The 15,618-nt window shown below is 39.4% G+C and overlaps 1 protein-coding gene across 1 annotated transcript in view; it reads left to right on the forward strand.

Annotated features, from left to right (window-relative positions):
• The window catches only part of Zcwpw2 (zinc finger CW-type and PWWP domain containing 2), a 117,844-nt gene that overhangs the window by 71,989 nt on the left and 30,237 nt on the right, over positions 1–15,618 (forward strand). Inside the window, exons 4-5 of the mRNA XM_045136308.1 lie at positions 6,290–6,401; positions 10,092–10,138. Coding sequence (XP_044992243.1) covers positions 6,290–6,401; positions 10,092–10,138 — 159 coding nt within the window. The remainder of the gene's footprint in view (positions 1–6,289; positions 6,402–10,091; positions 10,139–15,618) is intronic.

Raw genomic sequence — 15,618 nt, forward strand, 5'->3', positions numbered from 1 at the left:
TATATGATAACAGAAATATCCACTTTAAAAATATGAATCACAGTTCTCTTAATAATAACACCAATGCCTATAAAATACTCTAGAGTGAGCTTAGAGAACAATGTATAAAGTCTACATGAGTGAAATTTTGACATTGTACTAAAAGAAAAAACTGCCTGAGTAAGTAGAAATCTATAATTCACTTTTGGTTTGGAAGATTTAATGTGGTAGGTGTCGATTTTCTTTAAGTATTTAAAAAAATCTCAGTTTGAAGGCAGGAGTTTTTAGCATCACAAAATTCTAAAATTTGAAGAGGGAGGATAATAAACCTGGAACATACAAAAGGTATAACTAAGCTCTAATAGTCGAAGTAGTTTGTCACTAACAGTGATTCAACAGATTCATAGAATGTGATATGAAACACAGAACAGATTCTGGTGAGGATATAGAGGAATAAATGAACTCATATACTCTGTTAGTGGGGATATAGATTCATGCAGCTGCTACACAAATCAGTATAGAGGTTCCTCAAAAACAGCTAGAACTACCACATGATTCAGCTATAGCACTCCTGTGTATATCTGAAGCAAAGTTAACATTCAGCAGAGATTCACATTATTGCAGCACTATTCCTGATAGCCAAGTTCTAGAATCAGCTTACATGACCAATAACAGAGGAGTGTGGTGTACGCACCTAGTGGAGCATTATTTAGACATAAAGAATGAAATGTCACTTGCATGAGAAAGGATGGAATTAGAGATCGTTATGTTAAGTGAAATAAACCTGTCTTGAAAGAAGTATCACATGTTTTTGTTTTCCTCAAATGTTAAATATAGAAAAAAGTCCCATAAATGTTAAATATATAGAAGAGGGACTGTTTAGATGAGTATAAAAATTCATAATGAAACCCATTATTCTGTAGGATTAATATACTTTAATAAAATTACTTTTAAAAGAAATAAGTATATTTGCAACATATGTATAGCAAAGGGTTATTTTGTCAACATATAAAAATCTTTTATAAATAAGACAAAGACCAATGAACATATTAGTCTAGGACCTGGACAGTAATTTGTAAAAAAGAAAATGTGCATGACTTTTTAAAATTATGAAGGATTGTCCATAAATGCTCAGTGTAAGAAATGAATGATAATAAAAAGGAGGCATTATTTTTTTCTTGAAAAAGATTAACTATCATTTGGAAGCTTGTAACAGAAGTGTTCTGATGAATGGGGACATGTATTGTTTTTGATATAAACCAGGGTGTTCTTATTTGAGAGTAACTCCACAAAAGTTTCCAACATTTATGATATATGCATGTCAAATTTGGTAATTCAATATGTAAGGATTTATCTTTCAGTAGATTTTCACATGGGAAAATACTTTGTTGAAAAATTTTTATTCTAGCATTGTTTCAAATTGCAGGGTATTTGAAATAACCTACAGGTACATCACTGGGACATTTCTCAGTAAGTGGTAACACACAGGAATCTTGTGTCTGTGTACACATCTATGCCTTGACTCTTTGATCACGTCATCCAGTTTATTGCAGAGTACTAAACACCTTTAGTCCTGCTCTGTCTCATGAATTTTCATGTCTCGTTGCTACTTATCTATACTTGAATGTCATACCCACTCTCCTTATGCATGTCAACATGTCACACTCAACATGCCTGAACTCTTGATATACACCCTAATCTCTTTTTCCTCCTCTCTTTCTCCTGATAATCCCCCACCTTTAAAAAAATTTTTATTTGAGACAGAGACAGAGAGAATGGGCATGCTAGGGCTTCTAGCCACTGCAAATAACTCTGGACACGTGTGCTACCTTGTGCATCTGGCTTATGTGGGAGTTGGAGAATTGAACCTGGGTTTTTAGGTTTTGCAGGCAAGTGCCTTAAGCATTAAGCCATCTCTCCTCCCTCCCCCACCATTTTTTATTTTTGTGGTACTGGAGGTTGAACACAGGCCCGTGTACATGCTTATAGTGCTACCACTGCACTGTGTTCCCAGCCCCAAATCTCATCTTTCTTGCTATCTTGCTCCATTTGGGAGACAGAAAGCCCATCTTCCTACTCACTCTGTCCAGAGGTTCTGAAGTCCATTTAGTAGACAGGAAACCTACTCACTGTCCAGTGGTTCTGAAATCCATTTAGTAGACAGGAAACCTACTCACTCTGTCCAAAGGTTCTGAAGTCCATTTAATAGACAGGAAACCTACTCACTCTGTCCAAAGGTTCTGAAGTCCATTTAATAGACAGGAAACCTACTCACTCTGTCCAAAGGATCTGAAGTCCATTTAATAGACAGGAAACCTACTCACTCTGTCCAAAGGTTCTAAAGTCCATTTAGTAGACAGCAAACCTACTCACTCTGTCCAAAGGTTCTAAAGTCTTTTTTTTCTCACAACCTATTTTTAGTTGATGTAATTCTTTTTGTTCAGATTACATGCAGACTCCCAACACTTTTCACCCCATTGGCTGCTGCTTCCCTAGTCCATACCTTCATCATTTCTCACCTGGATTATTGCACCCCCATGTAGCCAGCTGCCCCGCATTAAAGCAAGCCGGCTACAGCATTTGTGTAATTCCAAGCAGCACTCACGGGGGAGGCAGGGAATGGATAATTCCGGCCAGCCTAGACTACATAGTCAGACCCCATCTCACAGGAAGAAAAAGACATTTAGACCAAATCAAGTGTTAACTTCCACTCAGAACTCTGCAGTGGCATGTGTTTCATTGAAAGCAATAACCAGAGCACAGCAAGACCTCAAAAGACCTCCTGGATCTGCCCATCCGATTACTGTGCCCTTTGCCACTTAGACTCAAGCAGCCCTCATTTCTGTGATGCTTTGCATAGGCCTCATTACTCTACCTGAGAGGGTCTTGTTCTTCCTAAAATACTCTTTCCCTTTCCGGGTCTCCTTCAGGCCTTCGCTCAAGCCCCCCTTTGCAGTGAGTTTCTCTGTTCCCCTTCGCAGGGCTGATCCCCCGACTCTGGTTCCTCTCACCTCCTGTACTCCCCCTACCTCTGTGCTCATGACGGTTGTTCTGCTCACAGACTAGAGGTACGTTTGTCCGTCCCATGGGAGGTCCTGAGGTTGGCAACATGTTGACCCAATAAGTTAAATAGTATGCAAGAAACTTGAGAAGATCGAATATATTGATATAAATGTAAAGTACATGTAAGTGCTTGCAATTGCATACAATACCTCTGAGACACTCTAGGAAAAAAGAAAAAGAAAAAAGAACAAAAAACTACTGGCAATGACTGCCTTTGTAGGAAACAGTACCTGGGATGGGAAGGATGGGCATTCTAAACTCTTATATTGTAAACCTATCACTTCTTAGATTAAAAACCCCTAATTTAAAATTCAGTGCACAACTGAGCCTAATTATAAAATTCAAGAATTGTTTTTTATGTCTGTTTCTATTCTTATTAACAACATATTTCATATAGATAGAGCATGTGTTGGCACCCTCTTTTCTTTTGTCCCTGCCCCCATTCCATTGAGGAAGCTACTCAGTGGGGTTTCAGGTGTTCCCTATGGGGTTTGTGGCATATGTGTTGTGGGAGCATCCTTCAGTTATTTTCAATTTTATAAGAATTCAAAACTTAGAAAATTGTGACGTGGGGAAGTTCTAAAAGTGCGTCAATATATATGACCACTAGATGGCATATATCTACCAAAAGTTCTTAAAGGTACCAAGACAAGTTTAAAACAAAGCTTTTCTCTTTAACTTCATTACATTAGTTTTCTCTTTTTTTTTTCTTGAAAATTCCTGAACTGTTTTTTATGAGTAATAACATAGAACTGTCTAGAGTAATAGGAGATTTTAGGTGAGTCTCACTATCATTTTCTTAACAGGTGGTAGTGGAACTGCAGATGTCTTAAATATGAAAAAGCTCACTTAGTCATTAAAAAAAAAAAAAACTTTATTTATTTGAGAGAGACAGAATAGGAGGGAGGGAGGGAGAGAGAGACTGGGCATGCCAGGGCCTCCAGCCACTGCAAACAACTACAGATGTGTGTGCTCCCTTATGCATTGGGCTAATGTGGGCTCTGGGAAGTAGAACCTTCGTCCTTTGGTTTTGCAGGCAAGTGCATTAACTGCTAAGCCATCTTTCCAGACCAGATAGTCTTTCTTTAAAATTCCAGTGCTTGGCTGTGCATGGTGGTGCACACCTTTAATCCCAGCACTAGTGAGTAGGAGGGTTGCTTTGAGTTTGTGGCCAGCCTGAAACTACATAGTGAATTCCAGGTCAGCTTTGGCTGGAGTAAGACCCTACCTTGACAAACCAAAAACATAAAATAAAAAATAAAATAAAATTCCATTGCTATGTTGAATTGCATATATTTCCACTTTTCTCATTGAAAAATAACAGTGAAGGAATGACATTTACAGATGAGGTTGGCAAGCATATAAATTTGGTTGTATTACTTGACTGCTTTAATTCTGAACCACCTTGTGCCCAGAACTAAAGTTAAGAATTCTGAATGTTTAGGTAATATGGTAGTGAGACATGAGGTGCTCAGTGCGTGACAGACCACCGTCGAAACACCACCTCTGTCGTATGGGCAGTGGTGTTCACAAGTACGTGTAACCAGAAAGCAAGTCCGAATGCTATTGGAAGGGTGATGTGTGGCTGAGCAGGTAGTTAATACTAAATGGAGACTCTAAGAATACGGTAAAAATTGGGAAGAAATACACACGCAAACACGTGTTCAGTGAGGTCGTATAGGTTGAAGCTTCTGTGTAAAGGGAGAACCATTCTCACCATCTGATATGAGCAGGAGATCTTTGCACACAGGTGAGGAGAGAGTATGGGTTCATTCATTTACATGGCAGTTTTCAACAAGAAAACACTGGCATACATTTTAAAAGCTATAACATTTAAAGACATAAAATTGTTCCTGTTAAGGGCTGGAGAGATGGCTTAGCGGTTAAGCGCTTGCCTGTGAAGCCTAAGGACCCCGGTTCGAGGCTTGGTTCCCCAGGTCTCACATTAGCCAGATGCACAAGGGGGCGCACGTGTCTGGAGTTCATTTGCAGAGGCTCAAAGTCTTGGCGTGCCCATTCTCTCTCTCTCCCTGTATCTGTCTTTCTCTTTGTGTCTGTCTCTCTCAAATAAATAAATAAATAAAAATTAAAAAAAAATTGTTCCTGTTAAGTTAAAAAAATTAGAAAGATTACTGTACTAGATATTTTTTTATGATTTGTAACATAGAGATTTTTCAGTTTTTAGAAGATTTGTACCATATCCTCTTAGAACTCGGATTTCCAGAAAACTATCATTTATTATTTTTCACCTAACACTTGTGAAAATATATCACTAATATTCCTATTTTATATGTAAAGTTTAGGAAATAAGATAAGCCAGGTGTGGTTGTGTGTCTGTAATTCCAGCATTTGGAAGGTAGAGGCAGAAAAATCTGGAGGTCAGGGTCACCCTCAGCTATATAGAGAGTTCTAGGACAGTCATGGGTACATGAGACCTTATCTGAAAGTGAGAGAGAAAGAGAGACCAAAATGAAATGTAGATAGAATGAAAATTTTAAAAATATTTTTATTTATTTGCAAGATGATAGATAGATAGATAGATAGATAGATAGATAGATAGATAGATAGATGGGGGGAAGGAAGGAAAGGAAGGAAGGAAGGGAGGGAGGGAGGGAGGAAGGAAAGGAAGGAAGGAAGGAAGGAAGGAAGAAAGAAAGAAAGAAAGAAAGAAAGAAAGAAAGAAAGAAAGAAAGAAAGAAAAATACAGGTATACCAGGGTCTCTGTAAACCAACTCCAGACCCATGTTCCACTTTGTGCATCTGGCTCTATATGGGTACTGCAGAATCAAACATGAGCAATGGGCTTTGCAAGCAAATACCTTCAACATGAGTCACTTCCCCAGTGCTGGAATGAAAATTTTTATACTAAGAAACTTGCTTTCATTACCCTACTTCAGTACCAGTGTTCTGTCAGTGTACATGGAAGTTAATGAGAACCCAGTAGCATGTATTCATGGGACTATTTTGTTACATTGAAACATTAACTGTATAAATTTGTAAATGTGAAAATGAATCATAATATAAACCCAAGCATCTGACCCCATTGGTCAATAACTTGCAAAATTCCTACAGCACTGCAACATTTTAAAACAATAAAGTAATAACCAAGACACTGAAACCTAAGTGTAATATATTATACTATGCCCAAATTAGATTTAGTTCTAGCTCAATAGTTAAATTGACTGAGGATTATAAAACAAGATTATATATTTCAAACAAATATTCTTCACTGTCTCCATTTACACAGCCAGAAAAGTGTGTGAAAAAGAAGTGGTACATGAGCGCCCTCCAGGAAGCGTGCCTGCTCCACCAGTGTTCCCCAGAGCAAAGGCTGGAGAGGTGCCTCCAGGCCCAGCAAGGTACGCACACGGTCCCTCACCAGCGTCTCTTCAGAGGCTGTCTTCTAAAATACAAAGCTCTGTCTTTTTGTCATATGGAAATTTTCTACCTGGATTCTCTGCAAAGTAAATGAATGGATTAATAGCATGTATTTTGACCTCTGGAACTATTTTCCTTGACTAAATTCTATTTGAACATGGGGATTATCCTTCATGTTTCTTGCTATCTTCTTTGCTCCTAGGGCTACACAAGGCATTTTGTATATTTTAATATTTATACTTATTTCAAAATTAGAAATCACAGATATATTTCTTTTTCCTTCCCTCCCTCCTTCCCTTTCTGTTGCTGTTTGAGGCAGGATCTCATGTAGCTCAGAATGGCCTCTAATTCCCTATGTAGCTGAGCATGACCTTGAACTTCTGGTCCTCTTGTCTCCATCTCTCTAATGCTGGGATTACAGGTGTGGTGCTGGAACATCTCTCTACATCTGAGATACACTTCCATCCCACAAACCATATATTTTAAACATTTTTGTCTTATGACCTCAACTGGATATGCTGTATTTATTCGCAACGTTATTTTCAAAGTGTTTTAATAAATTCAAAGCACTAATGAAATATAAACCCAAACTTAAATTAGGTAAGAAATAGAATATTTTGGTCATTTTCAGAAAAGTTCCCTTGAAGCATAAATGTTATGGTTCGTAGATCTCTTTTTAAATTAAGCCATTTGAAACATTATAGCAGGTAAGGCACATTTTTAAGTCTAAGTGGTTATGATTGTCACATAACACAATTTCAATAAACTGAAGTATGTTTTAAATGTTCCTACTTTGTGATCAGAGTAATTTTATATCACATAGCCACTTCCTTAATTACCCAGTTCTCACGCAGGTTCCTCCATGGGAGGATCTGGCCTTTAAGTGAACTTTAAAGTAAAAGTACCTGTCTTTTCTTCTTTGAAAAGTTTCATGTTTGCTTTCAATATATGTATATGTGAAACATTTTATTTGAGAAGTTTAAATATTTACCCACTTATGGAAGTTGAGGTTTTGAAGCACATGAAATAGGCTGGAAGAGCATAGAAAAGTAAGGACAAGCACTGCCACTCTGGTTCACCGTCAGGAGCGCACCAGTGTGGCTCCACTCATCACCACAGAGGCCATCTCCTCCCTGTGCTGAAAGCATCTCTGCATATTAATAATAAAGGCTCAACCTATTCTGATGTCACAATACGACTTTATATCTTACACAAGTTGTGCACAGCTCTCTTGTTTAACTACAATAGGCTTTGAAGTATGTCAGTTTCTGAACATTAATATCTGTAGATATTATGGCCATTTCACTTTTTAATATTTATTTGAGAAGAGAGAAAGGTAGATGGAGAGAGACAATGGGTGTGCCATGGCCACTACCGATGAATTCCAGATGCATGTGCCACCTTGTACATATGGCTTTATATGCGTACTAGAGAATTGAACCTGGGTCCTTTGGCTTTGTAGGCAAGCACCTTAACTGTGGAACCATCTCCCCAGCCTTACAAGTATTTACCTCCTATGTGACAAAATTTAGTGGTATAGAGCTCACTATTTAGGATAGATTGGTTGGCCCAAGGATTTTCCTGTCTCTACCTCCCCAGCACTGAGATTCCAGATGTGTACCACTGTGCCTGGCATCTACATAGGCATTGATGATTGTACTCAAGTCTCCATACTAGTAATACAAGCACTTTTCTAACTGAGACATCTACCTAACCCCTTGACTGCTGCTTTTGCCCATTTCTAATAGATGGGTGTTGAAATCTCCAACTATAATAGTGGATTTTAAAAATTCTCCTTGACCTCTTTGTTGTGATTTTGCTTGGTAGCTGTCTTGACATTAAGAGTTGTTACATCTTTTTGGAATGCTGAGCTCTTTATTTATGATTGACAATACCACTTTTTATTCCTAATAACTTTTTCTTGCTCTGAAGTCTGCTGTCTACAGTTATTGCTATTACTGTTATTTCTATTGCTTAGAATTAAGACCAGACCCTTAACCCCAAGGCTTTGTGCATACTAGGCATTACCTACTTCTACACACCCAGCCCAAGACTTCTTTTCATTACTACTAGCATGACATACCTACCCCCCCACCGCCACCTTTTTTTCTTTTCTGAGGTAGGGTCTCACTCTAGCCCAGGCTGACCTGGAATTCACTATGCAGTCTTAGGGTGGTCTCAAAGTCACAGCATTCTCCTACCTCTTGTCTCCTGAATGCTGGGATTAAAGGTATGTGTCACCATGCCCAGCTCTGTATCTTCCCTTCCTTTTAACTGTATGTTTGGGCCACTGATGTCTACTGTGAACATTGATATAGTGGGATTGAGTTCCATCAGGATGATTTTCCTCAGTGATGGCTTCTTATTCATAACTATTTTCTCTATATTCCCTTTGTTCTTTGTCTTCCACTATTTTCAGCTTTTTATGATTTTAATTTCAACCAAACATTTTTTTTTTCAAGGTAGAGCCTTACTCTGGTCTAAGCTGACGTGGAACTCACTCTGAATCCCAGGCTGGCCTGGTGCTCATGGTGATTCTCCTCACCCCTGCCTCCCAAGTGCTGGCATTAAAGCCATGAGACACTATGCCTGGCTTTTAATGGAACATTTTATATGATTCTGTTTTCCCTTCTCTTAGCATATCAATCAATTATACCTTGTTTCCATGTGTATGTAAGTGGTCTCATTGGAGGCAGCAGGCCCTGTGGACAGGTCATTGCTATCAGTAGACCAGTCTGGTCTGTACTGACTTTAGCTTGGCACCACACGCTCAGCTGGGGGTGAAGACAGACTGGTGCTCGCAGTGCGGTCACGTGAATTCAGCGAGATGCTGCTTCCCTGAAGCTTTTGTCCAGTGTCCTGCTAGATGCACAAGCGGAGACAACTGAGGCTCTGTGCCTCTACAACAGCAACTTGACTAGACACTAGGTAGCAGACAGACTGGGTGCTAACTTGAGGAAGTCCAGCTAGCCTACAAAATTTAAAAGAAATCTGTCAAATAAGTATATGAACTCCTTCCTGATGTTACGACTTTTTCATATACTTAGCTCTACTTAATTCTGGGGAACTGAATTTATTAACCTTAAAATATAGTTATTCTGGGCTGGAGAGATGGCTTAGTGGTTAAGCGCTTGCCTGTGAAGCCTAAGGACCCCGGTTCGAGGCTCGGTTCCCCAGGACCCATGTTAGCCAGATGCACAAGGGGGCACACGAGTCTGGAATTCGTCTGCAGTGGCTGGAAGCCCTGGAGCGCCCATTCTCTCTCTCTCTCTCTGCCTCTTTCTCTGTCCGTCACTCTCAAATAAATAAGTAAAAATAAACCAAAAAAAAATTTAAAAAAAAATATAGTTATTCTTTGCAAGGAAAGAGAGAGAGAGAGAATGAATAAGAATGGGCATGTCAGGTGCAAACAAACTCCAGAACCATGTGCCACTTTGTGTATCTGGTTTTTTATGTAGGTACTGGAAATTTGAACCTGAGCTGACAGGCTTGCAGGCAACTACCTTAACCACTAAGCTGTCTCTCCAGCCCCTTAGTAGCATTTTAATTAAAGGGACTACTGAAACAGCACAGTTACGAAAGCATGAGAAAGTAGAAAGTCAGTTGTATAATTATGTATTTGAATGGAAACATGGGTATTTTTGAATAAGTGGTATTTTACTATTTTACAGATAAAGTCAAAGCAGATGCTAAAATTGCTGTGGTGTCCAAGAAAAGGGTAAGACCATGTTTGCTTATTATAAAACAAATGAACTGCAGTTTTATTTGATCAATACTATGTTTCAAAGAAAATTGAATTATTTAAATTATTTAATTATTAATTTAATTATTAAATTATTTAAAAAGCAAAATGATGTATAATTTATTTTTTCTTCTAAAAGTTAGAATATATATTTCTTTTCTCAGACTAACTATAAACTTAATGATTATTTATATTAATGTTATAGAACTAGGAATTACAACAACAGGAATGTAAGTAGACAAGTGAATAATTCTATTTAAATTATATTTCACATATAGCTCACATACTACATTTTTTTCTCCTTCCTTCCTTCCTTCCTTCCTTCCTTCCTTCCTTCCTTCCTTCCTTCCTTCCTTCCTTCCTTCCTTCCTTCCTTCTTCTCTCCCTCCCTCTGCCCTCTTTCTCTCTTCCCTCCCTCCCTCCCTCCCTCCCTCCCTCCCTCCCTCCCTCCCTCCCTCCCTCCCTCCCTCCCTTCTTTCTTTCTTTCTTTCTTTCTTTCTTTCTTTCGCACGGTCTCACTATAACCCAGGCTGACCTGGAACTCACTCTGTGGCCCAGGCTGGCCCTGAACTGACAGTGATCCTCCTACGTCAGCCTTCCAAGTTCCGGGATTAAAGACATGAACCACTACACCTGGCTAACATGTTTGTTTGATATTTTTCTTTTTATACACTGTGCGGTATTATGCACGAGAAAATGAAAATCTCATGGAAAATTTAAATAATTAAAGTTTACACTTAATATGGGCATTAAATTTAAGTATATAACATTGGGCATTTGAATGTATGTTCTGGATAAAATATTTTAATGAAACATAAAGTCAGGAGCATTTTAAAGGAACTTTTAAAATTTGACACATCATCCTGCATATGATATATGGGGAAATGTCTAACTGTACTTATTGTAAGAAATATGATTGAGATAGAATGCATTGTGACATTCTTCCCCAGTGACAGTGTGCTTACAGGATACCGCTGACAAAGAGGAGAGGTGCTTACTACAAATCCTTTGGGACATTAGTGGCACGGGAAAACCAGTTGTGCTGCAAAGAAGCACCTAGGCTCGGATTTCCTGTGGAGCTTGGTGGGGGTATAAGGGCAGATCCAGAGGAAGTCACGTGTGACTCGCAGAGACGGACGTGCTGTTGGGTACGAGTCTAGAGACAGCGCGGCCGGGAGGGGCGCACCAGCTGTGAGGCTCTCCTGCCGCCGTGCTGCCAGTCCCTTGATTTTGTTATTGTTTGCTATGGTTTGTTTGGTAGCTCAGGTTGGCCTTGAACTCACAATCTACTGGCTTCAGCTTACCAAGGGTTAGGATTACAGGGGTGTGCCACCACACCCAGGTAAAATCAAAACTTGACTAACCCTTGAGCTGTCAGCTGTAAGAGGAGGCTCGTCTTTGTACTGGCTGTCTTGCTGCCGCTGCTGTCCAGGGGGAGTCGTCTCAGAGCCGACGTCGCCCTCTGTGAAGGTAAGGGAGCAGGACTGCACGACACGGGGGTCTGCACAAAGCACGCGAAGTGGTGAAAGATTGTTAATGTGGTTGAATTATTTATTTCAGTACACACAAAAGGGTAGTTACAATAAAAATTATAGTGATAATAGGTACTATTTCTACAAGGTGCTTTATATTTAGTAATTCTTAACAAGGGCAGTGCTAGTCTCAGAAAGTGCTGCTCATTATAATGTGCATGAAACTGTCACAGTGAAATTATATACACTTAGTAAAAACATCTTCTAAACCAAACTAAATAAAAGCAAACAGAACAAATAAACAACAATGAAAACTAATTATGTGTTTCCAGATGTCAAGACATGAGGAAGTTCTCACTCTCTCCTCTCCTTATCTCTGTCTTGGCTGCATGTACTCATCCTGTTCTAACTCTCTCCTCTCCTTATTTCTGTCTTGGCTGCATGTACTCATCCTGACATGTGTTCTAAACCTGGCTCTGGGGATTTAGTCTCAAGGATAATTTTCTTTTAAAATTTTTTTTTATTTATTTGTTTGAGAAAGAGAGAAGAGGGAGAGAGAAAAAGAGAGACAGAGAAAGAAGGAATGGGTGTTCAAGGGCCTCCAACCACTGCAAATGAACTCCAGAAGCATGTGCCCCTGTGCACATCTGGCTTACATGGGTACTGGGGAACTGAACCTGGGTCCTTAAGCAAGTGCCTTAATCATAAGCCATCTCTCCAGCCCTCAAGGTTAATTTTCACAATACAGACTCCCTTTGGCCAAAGTCTGACTAGGAATATTTGTGACTCACGAGGTAAAACCTTTCTCTGAGCTACTGACAGCCACTGAGTTTTAACACTAGCACATGCTTGCTCAGCAACTTGGATAGATATGCAATTTTCCCATCGCTTTTGATTATCAAGCATTTTCATGTAAGTCAGCAGGGCTTCCCGCTAAGGCCTGTCAAGACTAAGATGCTGTGAAGAAGATAAGGCTGAAACTCACAGGTATCTGTCTGGTCCCGGCTCTCACTAGGACCCAGTCCCTGGGTTCCATATGTCCACAGCAGCCTCCTCTTTCCATTGTCCTCCTCCTCTTTTTCGTCCAAGCCAGGAAGGACTTTGTCTACTGAATATAATAATGGATTTTGTCCTTTCTTTGTTTTTGTTTTCTCAGAAACATATATATATATATATATATATATATATATATGGAGAGAGAGAGAGAGAGAGAGAGAGAGAGAGAGAGAGAGAGAGAGAACACACCAGGGCTTCTAGCCACTGCAAATGCACTCCAGATGCGTGTGTCACTTTGTGTATTTGGCTTACGTGAGCACTGGGGAATTAAATCTGGATCCTTAGGCTTTGCAGGCAAGTGCTGTAACAGCTAATCTATCTCTTCAACACACACACACACACACACATTTAAATGAAAGCATAGATCTCAGACATGAAAAGGAGAAAAACTGGTTCTTTACCTCAGGTAGTTTGAGGCATGTTAGGAATTTTGTGAATTTGGGTTATATTAATTCTAGGTATTCAAGGCAGTTTACTGTACAAAAGCTAGGGGCAGTAGATGGATTGTGTGGAGCAAAACATTGCATCAACTGCCCAACATTTAATGGTCTGCTGGGCTCAACAAACTTCAAAATTTAATTAAACATGATTTAACACAAACTAATATTAAAACATTATATTAGGTCAAAATCCAAAGGAATCTTGGAAGGCCTATTATACAGAATTATGGAAAGGTAACTGAACATGGACTAGATCCATTGTTCTTGAAATTTTTGAATAATTTACTTCATCTATGCAGCGTATTATAACATTTTCACCTCCACAGTTAGCTGTACAAACCCAGCTACCAGGAAACACTGGAAAGGACTTAAACATATGAGAAGCCCGTGTATAGTCTGAAGACCAAGTATTGCTAAGTTAGTGGAGATAAATGAAACTGGACTCTTTAAATTGAAACACATCTGGAAGTATCTCATAATATTACTAGACTTTATAATTTTGATTCTTCTATTTAGCAGACTGATAAGAAAGCTGTAATATATGAGTTACAACAGAATATTTTTGAAGAGTGTGTCATTTTTCAGTCTTACTGTGGCATGGTTTCCAAAAGTCTCTTGATGCTAGTGCCCTTATGTGCTAAACAAGCTCTGCCCACTAGGCTCCGGGTCCCAGTGCAAGACATTCTTCCTTCCTGTTAAGAGTTCGAGTGAAGTGATTTTCAAAAACTGGTGATAATTTGTGCCCTGATGTGTTGTGGAATTTTAGGGAAGGTGCTATGTTTTGTGTTGTATTTTGTTAAGACTAAGACATCTCCTGTAATAGTATAGAAATAGTACATGTGTAATTATATATCTATGATATAATTCTCTATAAAAATTATATTGTCCAGTCATTTAGATTAATATAATATCTCTCATTTTCTGTTCTTGAACAATTTGTTATTTATTTTGGAATGTTATCTCTTTTAATTTATATATTAGCTTATTTATCACTATCACATGCAAATGTCAAGTCTGTGATTAGTTAAGATTAGCTTCTTTTCTCATGTGTGCTACTAATTATGCTGGTATATTTTGCTAAAGATCTTGTTAGTAAGAAATGACTTCAGTCATTTTATTACAATTATATCTGTATTTATTCCATGTTAGGGATAACTAGCATTTTCCTTATTGTGTATGTTTTCGAATGCAGTTGCTACAAAATGTATACACATGAAAATATATTTTATGGGCTGGGGAGATGGCTCAGGGGATAAAAGGCTTGCTGCTCAAGCATCATGAAGACCAGGGCTCAAATCCTTAGCGTACATGTAAGTGCCATGTGGCTACATGCCTATAATCCCAGGAAACAGACAAGGAATGCCCTGGCAAGCTGGCCAGCTAGACTAGCTGACCCGGCGAGACCTGGGCCCAAGCAAGAGACCTACCTAGTTCTGAGGGTTCAGTACCTAGCTTTCCTTGAGCTATGATTTGATTTCCTGTGTCACGATGGTATCCTTCATTTGAGGCTTTGAGAGCTTTGAACTTCATGCTTATAAGGGGTACAGTACTAGTCTATAAATTCTTCATCTGGGTGGTGCTCAGGCCACAAGCCTTCCACTGACACAGCTTTCCTTTCAGCCCCTGGCCGGAAGAGCAGCCATCATTGTCATCCTGCAACAGAGGCCATTGGTCATGTTGAGACACATTAAGGAACTTGACCACAGCCACACCGTCTTCTCTAAATATGTCAATTTAATCTTAGTTTTCCTTAGGCGGTGCTCGACGTTGTTTAAATAAATAGAAATAGACCTGGAAACTAGCCTTCTGCATGACCCACCACAACACTGCTCTGGTGTTGATGAACCTTGTGGGTGTTTTCAGAATGGCGCTGAGGTTTAAGGGTGCTACAAGTGACACTTCAATACATGTGTCTGTCCCTGGGGTGGTCTGTACTGCTGGTGGTGTTTCTACAGAGGGGTTTCCAGTTGAAAGTCAGCTACTGTGTCATCATGGTGGCATCCTCAGGAATATGTTGTTAGAGGGATATGTTGACCTGTGCTAAGTTGTAGCAGCAATGGCCATCCTCCTTGAACCAAGGCATGAGTGCTGATGTCATGGGGAGAATTACCAAGTGCCTATTAGGGATGGTGCTTCTAGAACTAGCTACAAGCCTCTGTCACCCTGACCCTTCCTTAGATCTTCCACCACCTGTGATGAGGTAGGTATACTACATGAGCACCTGTCTGCCTGCCTCTGCCCCAGTGCCAGTGTGGCAGGAGGACAGGTGTGGTAGGTGGTGGTACTGCCATTTACAGATTTTGAAAGAGAGTTAAACTTACATGCATACATGTCACCTTACGTGTGTACAAGTAACCCGAGTGACTGTTACAAACCTTACTGTACAAGTCAAGGCTGTGCTGGCCCTTAAGTGGGTGAATAGTATTTTGTTTAATGAAATGTAATTTTCTGGACATTTAGGTTGATTCTGGATTGGCAAACTTACAAA

Source organism: Jaculus jaculus, chromosome 17, assembly GCF_020740685.1.
Source record: "Jaculus jaculus isolate mJacJac1 chromosome 17, mJacJac1.mat.Y.cur, whole genome shotgun sequence".
In the NCBI taxonomy this organism is placed as follows: Eukaryota; Metazoa; Chordata; class Mammalia; order Rodentia; family Dipodidae; genus Jaculus; species Jaculus jaculus.